At 40.4% G+C, this 8,549-nt stretch overlaps 1 protein-coding gene across 1 annotated transcript in view; it reads right to left on the bottom strand.

The window, feature by feature from the left end:
- Positions 1-6,746: 6,746 nt before the first annotated feature.
- LOC308158436 (calpain small subunit 1-like) overlaps positions 6,747-8,549 on the bottom strand; it is a 9,462-nt gene continuing 7,659 nt past the window's right edge. The window contains exons 9-11 of the mRNA XM_080532025.1: positions 8,350-8,466; positions 7,975-8,033; positions 6,747-7,157 (exon numbers count right to left, since the gene is read on the bottom strand). Coding sequence (XP_080388151.1) covers positions 7,131-7,157; positions 7,975-8,033; positions 8,350-8,466 — 203 coding nt within the window. The 3' untranslated portion in view covers positions 6,747-7,130. The remainder of the gene's footprint in view (positions 7,158-7,974; positions 8,034-8,349; positions 8,467-8,549) is intronic.

The following is an 8,549-nucleotide window of genomic DNA, read 5'->3' as shown; positions in this document are numbered from 1 at the left end:
CTCGAACGAGGATCAGGCTTGTGTCATGAGTGTTCACAGAACACCGGCTTACAAATCTTCGATATGGGCGTGTGCACGCAGATATAAAGAGCCCCGAAGAGTCGATCTGTCGAAATGAAGATACTCCACTCTGCAGGGGTTCTACATTTGCGCAGCATTCCGAATTATTGATCTTTATGAAGACGGAAAAATAAGATGTAAAATAGTGCAATACTGCCGCAATTAACCTAGGGAAATTAACGAGGGAAATGGTTTGGCAAGAAATTGCTGACCGATTAAATGCGTAGGTCATACTAGCCCCAGTTATTGTTATATGTTCATATTTTAATAAATGAATTTTACTACTGTGGTGATATCAGCAGCAGGCTAAAAACTGTCATAACGCCACAATGGCCTAGTGGTATCGACCGCTGCCATAGTATCTATTCGTCATTTTTAGACGGTGGTTCGAATCCCTCTTCGGACACACTTTTTACTGCATTTCGTTGTCTGAATCTAATCTAAAATCTCATCTAAAAAAGTATGTAGGCTATAACATTATGGTGCAGGCTAATTTACAAGAACTGACACGATTACAATGGTGTTTGAAGCCTTTGCATGAAATCTTCGGTTAAATGTAAAAAAATAATCATCATCACTTAGTCAAGTCTCGAACTTGCAACCTTCAGAACTCTAGCTGGTTGCCTTAACCACTGCGCCAGCCAGACCGCTGTGTCAAATGCAATGCAAGTTGATAGACATACCTATTTATTTCTTTTATTTTTTTACACTTTTTAATTTATTTATCCATCGATCTATCTATCTATCACACTTTCAAAATATCAGGTTATCTATCACATCACACAATCAAACTATCTATCTATCGATCGATCACACTTTCAAATTATCAAATTATCTATCTATCACACAGTCAAACTATCTAATCTATCTATCTCGTGTGAAGTGGGAACTAATATTTCCTAAAAGACACTTGATGGAACTGTCGTTCGGGATGTAGTTTCCGCCTGTGAGCCTTTTTTGACGCACGTATTACTTTAGCCAGTCTTTTAGCCTGCTCGCGACCAGGCTAATTATATCTGACTCAGAAGGAGCTCAACCAAGCAGCGAATTATTTGAGCCACATTGATGGAACCGAACGCAAGCTAACATTATCGAGGCTTAGAACTTTATCGAGGCTTAGAAGATAATCCACCTTAGTGGAATGGGCCCCAGGTCACATGAATGCAATCGTTTTTTCCCCCCCGGTGGCCATGTTTGAGAATGCTGACTGACATCGGGGAAATACCTGAGGCAAGGGCCATATTCCACTAAAGGTGGCTTAATATAGCGGCGCTATAAATAAATGCGGCGCTCAGGGAACTCGAGATTGGTATTCAAGCCTCAGGTGATTCCTCGAATGAGGATCAGCCTTGTGTCATCAGTGTTCACAGAAGACAGGCTTACAAATCTTCGATATGGGCGCGTGCACGCAGACATACGCAGCCCAGAAGAGTCGATCTGTCGAAATGAAGATACTCCACTCTGCAGGGGTACTACATTTGCGCAGCATTCCGAATTATTGATTTTTTATGAAGACGGAAAAATAAGATGTAAAATAGTGCAATACTGCCGCAATTAACAAGGCGAGGGAAATGGTTTGGCAAGAAATTGCTGACCAATTAAATGCGTAGGTCATACTAGCCCCAGTTATTGTTATATGTTCATATTTTAATAAATGAATATTTACTACTGTGGTGATATCAGCAGCAGGCTACAAACCGTCATATCGCCACAATGGCCTAGTGGTATCGACCGCTGCCATAGGATTTATTCGTCATTTTATATCGGTGGTTCAAATCCCTCTTCAGGCGCACTTTTTACTGCATTTCGTTGTCTGAATCTAATCTAAAATCTCATCTAAAAAAGTATGTAGGCTATAACATTATGGTGCAGGCTAATTTACAAGAACTGACACGATTACAATGGTGTTTGAAGCCTTTGCATGAAATCTTCGGTTAAATGTAAAAAAAGAATCATCATCACTTAGTCAAGTCTCGAACTTGCAACCTTCAGAACTCTAGCTGGTTGCCTTAACCACTGCGCCAGCCAGACCGCTGTGTCAAATGCAATGCAAGTTGATAGACATACCTATTTATTTCTTTTATTTTTTTACACTTTTTAATTTATTTATCCATCGATCTATCTATCACACTTTCAAAATATCAGGTTATCTATCACATCACACAATCAAACTATCTATCTATCGATCGATCACACTTTCAAATTATCAAATTATCTATCTATCACACAGTCAAACTATCTAATCTATCTATCTCGTGTGAAGTGGGAACTAATATTTCCTAAAAGACACTTGATGGAACTGTCGTTCGGGATGTAGTTTCCGCCTGTGAGCCTTTTTTGACGCACGTATTACTTTAGCCAGTCTTTTAGCCTGCTCGCGACCAGGCTAATTATATCTGACTCAGAAGGAGCTCAACCAAGCAGCGAATTATTTGAGCCACATTGATGGAACCGAACGCAAGCTAACATTATCGAGGCTTAGAACTTTATCGAGGCTTAGAAGATAATCCACCTTAGTGGAATGGGCCCCAGGTCACATGAATGCAATCGTTTTTTTCCCCCCGGTGGCCATGTTTGAGAATGCTGACTGACATCGGGGAAATGCCTGAGACAAGGGCCATATTCCACTAAAGGTGGCTTAATATAGCGGCGCTATAAATAAATGCGGCGCTCAGGGAACTCGAGATTGGTATTCAAGCCTCAGGTGATTCCTCGAATGAGGATCAGCCTTGTGTCATCAGTGTTCACAGAAGACAGGCTTACAAATCTTCGATATGGGCGCGTGCACGCAGACATACGCAGCCCAGAAGAGTCGATCTGTCGAAATGAAGATACTCCACTCTGCAGGGGTACTACATTTGCGCAGCATTCCGAATTATTGATTTTTTATGAAGACGGAAAAATAAGATGTAAAATAGTGCAATACTGCCGCAATTAACAAGGCGAGGGAAATGGTTTGGCAAGAAATTGCTGACCAATTAAATGCGTAGGTCATACTAGCCCCAGTTATTGTTATATGTTCATATTTTAATAAATGAATATTTACTACTGTGGTGATATCAGCAGCAGGCTACAAACCGTCATATCGCCACAATGGCCTAGTGGTATCGACCGCTGCCATAGGATTTATTCGTCATTTTATATCGGTGGTTCAAATCCCTCTTCAGGCGCACTTTTTACTGCATTTCGTTGTCTGAATCTAATCTAAAATCTCATCTAAAAAAGTATGTAGGCTATAAAATTATGGTGCAGGCTAATTTACAAGAACTGACACGATTACAATGGTGTTTGAAACCTTTGCATGAAATCTTCGGTTAAATGTAAAAAAAAAAAAAATGAACGACTTAGTCAAGTCTCGAACTCGCAACCTTTGGAACTCGAGTCCGCAGCCTTAACCACTGCGCCAGCCAGACCGCTGTGTTGATGGCAATGCAAGTTGAGACAATTACTTCTTTTTTTTTTTACACTCTTTTCTTTATTGATCTATCGTCTCGATCTATCTATCACACTTTCAAAATATCAAGTTATCTATCGATCGATCACACTTTCAAAATATCAAATTATCTACCTATCACACAGTCAAACTATCTAATCAAACTATCTAATCTATCTATCTCGTGTGAAGTGGGAACTAATATTTCCTAAAAGACACATGAGGAACTTTCGTTCAGGGTTTAGTTTCCGCCTGTGAGCCTTTTTTGACGCACGGATGACTATAGCCTGTGTTTTAGCCTGGTCGGGACCAGGCTAATTATATCTGACTCAGAAGGAGCTCAACCAAGCAGCGAATTATTTGAGCCACATTGATGGCACCGAACGCAAGCTAACATTTTCGAGGCTTAGAACTTTATCGAGGCTTAGAACTTTATCGAGCTTTGTGGAATATGGCCCAGGTCATTCTTTGGGTTTATTGTAGTCCTGTATAATGAGCAGAGGCCAAAGACAGATGATTCTACTTGCTGAAATGTCTTCAAATCTGAGATGTTGCTTCGCCATCTACTACCTTGGAAGCTAAGTCACCACCCCCTTGCTTTTATAGTTGTCGTTCACCTGTTGACATACAGTTACTGCTGAAATGGTCTTCACCTGAGAGTAATGTAACAGCTGCGCACAGTCTCATATCTGTTATTCTATTAACAACAGAATAGCTCCAACACTTCAGACATGAAAACCACAATGTATTGTTGTGTCACTGTCTTTCAGAAGGGAAGCCTGAAGAGGCTATCTACTACTTGGCTGCACAACAGCGGGACCATTAATAATAATAATAATAATAATAATAATAATAATGATAATAATAATAATAATAATAATAACGTGTTATTACTTGTATTACTTGTATAGCACTATTCCTGCAAACGTTGCAGCTCAAAGTGCTTTAATTATATAATCATCATTTAATTATTTAGTCATTTAAAGGCAATATTATTATATTTTTATTAATATTATATTATTATAATATTATTAGTCTTGACTTGAACATTTGCTGAGGTTGCATCCCTAATGTAAACTAGCAGTGCATTCCACAATTTGGGTGCATAAAATGAGAATGTAGCCTCACCAAATCTCTTCTTTTGCACATGTGGTACACAGAGAAAACCAGCGTCAGAAGACCTGAGAGCTCTATTGGGCTGATATGCTAGCAAAAGGTCTGAAATATTCTGGTGCTGTGCCAGTGAGAGCTTTATAAAGAAGCAGAAGGATCTTGAAATCTATTCTGAACTTAACAGGAAGCCAGTGTAGAGTCAATATACATTATATGGAATGCCAACAGATTACCCTCTGCACACTTGAAATATTGATGAACGTTAAACTACACAGTGCATTGAAGTCATAGAATTTATGATTAATGTTTTTTCTTTCCGACATGTAAACATTTGTTTTATTTCATGGTGCATTCATTCATGACCAAGTTGGAAACTCGGAATCCCCATCTGTGATCTCAGACCTCCGATTTCGGAGCTTTCATGCGGTTTGAGGGAGGTAACTCCAAACAACACATTTTAAACTCTCCAAACGCTGAAATCTCATGCACGAAAACAAATGCGAGTGTGTATGAAATATATTAGAAACACATGGTTGATCATTTTTCATTTCAAGCTTCTGAAAATGCTGTCAAGTTCTGGGAAACGTAACCAAAGTTGGGGGAGCCTCAGGCAAATTAAATTGTTTGATCGCAATATGACGTTGAATGTAGCCTACTCACGTTATCATTGAAAATATTTGATATACAACTATCCTACTTTAGTCATACATCTTTTCACATTTGAAATGCGTAGGCTATTGTTCGCTGTCAATACTTTTTAGCTCATGTTTTGCTTTCAATATTTTACATTTTGTTTGCAATACTAATCATTTTGCGTCGAAAATCTTTGCTTAATTGTATTGGCACAAATCTAATGCCATATAATGCCATAGTTGTGTATCGGCCTATGATTCTGTGACCAGTGGTCGCTGAATACACATAGTGACATCATATCGATTAATTGACTGGGACCTTTTTACCTGTTTACATGATTGTTGCATTCATTTCATTTCGGCAAAATATGCTGAAAGTGTACATCTGTGGTGTAGGACGCACATGCCAGTATCGCTCTGTTTAACAAGAGATAACGATAATAACAACCTGCTACAGAGATCACAAGTTATTATGGGGCGTCTCAGTGGTTTGGAGTGCAGTTCCTATGATCAAACAACTTGGATGTTGAGGAACGAGTAGTGGTTAGGTTTATGGAATTGAATATTTGAATATATTTAAACATTAAACAATGTTTATGGCATTGTTTGGCTTATCAATGGAACTATACTTTGGAAGTGCGTAATTTCACTCGAACACACATAGGCCTACATTATCGTACAGTTCGAGCGCATACATCTTTTTTTTAGGCATTTAAAAATCGGTGTTACACACCCAGATGTTTACAATCGTGTCGAATCAGTACGGCACCAGTTGATTCATTCTGAATATGCAATAGGCTACAACTACCTAAAAGTTATTCACCGACGAATATATATCGTCCTCTGAAAACTTATCTTACTTGTCTTCCGGTCTCTTTCGATATTGCCCGATAATCCACTTGAACAGAATACATCCGACACCTGTTGGGTTATTGAACCATCGTTCTCAGCATCATGTGTTTCTCAGGTAGGTCAGGGCGTTTCGCCCTGGTGACCATCTGCTTAGCCATTGGTGGACCAGGCTACCAAACAGGGCGTCACTCTTTCTATTGGTTCACTGTATGTCTTCTCCCCGAGGTCCCGCCCACTGATTGATAGCACGTTGCTGTGGAAACGGGTACCTGTGTCATGAGCGTCTGCTCGGAGCGCTGTTCCCCGGCAGTGGCAATAAAAGTTCATTGGCAGCATGACACCGGTGTTATTATTTGGCTGAGGTGTAAATCAAGATTTGATGTGTCAACACAAATGATTAAACATTTAAAAATGTCATGAATAGGCTATTGGTCAAATAATATGGAAGGCAATAAAACGATAGACCCCTATATATTCAACATGGCTTGAATATCTGACATTGATAGGATTAGACAAACCTAGAATCAGTGGTAGCAAAGTATTCTATAAGATTATATATATATTAGGTGTAAAAGCATTCAACTTTATTTAATAAGAAACGGCAACATATGACAGCAAAATGATGTAATATTGCATATTGCCACTTTATTGAGCATGGGAACGTATATGGTACATAAGGCCTACGTTAAAGAGCAGTAAGAACATTACGTCGAAGGAGAGTCAGAAATATTCACGTTTTCTGAATAAAGAACGTTTTCTAAAGAAAAATATCCTTGATATGTTTTAAGTGCTGTGGCAATACTGCCATCTAGCGAAAAGAGAGTGCATTAGCACATTGGTCCAGTAACCCTCTCAAGGACTCCCTTCCACTGCGCAGTTACCTCCGTGTTTAACTCTACAAACCCAGGGTTGAAGACTCAATGGGAGGGCTGTAAACATCAATAAAATAATGGTATTTTGGTATTCAACAACAAGAATAATTCAACCAAGAGAAAGAGAGAGAAAGAGAGAGACAGGCTGAGAAAGCGTTCTCTGGCATTTTATGAGTACATGGTCAACTGCAGCCACTGTGGAGAGAAGAGAAAGAGAGGTTATATAGTCATGTGTCATGTCTGTGGTTATATAGTCATGTGTCATGTCTGTGGTTATATAGTCATGTGTCATGTCTGTGTCTGTATCAATTCATTCATCTGAGAAATACTGTGGCATACTCAGAGGCAGCACTCGAGTTGAGGGGGGATGAGGGGGGAAATAAAAACGGTAAAAATCATCCCCCTTCTAAAACTGCCACCCCCCCTTTCCATCCCATATGTCATTTTATCAATGAACATGGTATTACTGCTATTTCAACATTTAGTTTTGCGCATATTGAGTAAAATACTGTGGGCGAGGGAGGGGGCACGCACACATGCAATGACATTTTTACCACCAAGTCACTGACACTGAAGTCACTGACGCTGTGGGGATGCTAAAATTGTCCTCATATGATAAAATCCTCCACCCCCCCTGATTTTCTTTTACAACTTGAGTACTGCCCAGAGGAGTGTGTCTACTACACATTGCATGCTTGGTTGTTCATATTAAAGGGAGACTTTGTTTTCCTAATTTAGAGAGAGAAACACTATGGGGGAGATTGACGAAGGGGGATGCACCACAAAGAGCAGGAGGGTTTAGCACTGGACTCAACCCCAGCACTGGACTCAGCCCCAGCACTGGACTCAACCCCAGCACTGGACTCAGCCCCAGCACTGGACTCAACCCCAGCACTGGACTCAGCCCCAGCACTGGACTCAACCCCAGCACTGGACTCAGCCCCAGCACTGGACTCAGCCCCAGCACTGGACTCAGCCCCAGCACTGGAGCAGATCATGACACCACACGTACCTCTTTAATATCCAGTTTGATGGTTCCATTGTCATCCTTGTCAAGAGTTTTGAAGGCTCCTGCAACATGTACAAAACACACACTGTTTCACACTGGAAAATAAATACTCTTATTTACTAAATAAATAAATAAATAAAAACAAGAATCAAGAGAGACGTAGACATAGGTGTGTGTATCGAGGAGACATAGGTGTGTGTATCGAGGAGACATAGCTGTGTGTATTGAGGAGACATAGCTGTGTGTATTGAGGAGACATAGGTGTGTGTATTGAGGAGACATAGGTGTGTGTATTGAGGAGACATAGGTGTGTGTATTGAGGAGACATAGGTGTGTGTATTGAGGAGACATAGGTGTGTGTATCGAGTGGTCACTTACGACACATGGCGTCCAGTCTGACCAGACACCCGATGAAGTTGTCAAAGTCCATGTTGCCACAGTCATCACTGTACCTGCGGATTATCATCTGGAAGAGCTGGTCATTGAGAGGGAAGCCTAGACACAGACACCACAGGAGAGACCAATGAGACACAGACACCACAGGAGAGACCAATGAGACACAGACACCACAGGAGAGA

Source organism: Nansenia antarctica (assembly GCF_963989245.1).
Source record: "Nansenia antarctica genome assembly, chromosome: 5".
NCBI lineage: Eukaryota > Metazoa > Chordata > Actinopteri > Argentiniformes > Microstomatidae > Nansenia > Nansenia antarctica.
This window is presented reverse-complemented; position numbering and strand designations above follow the sequence as displayed.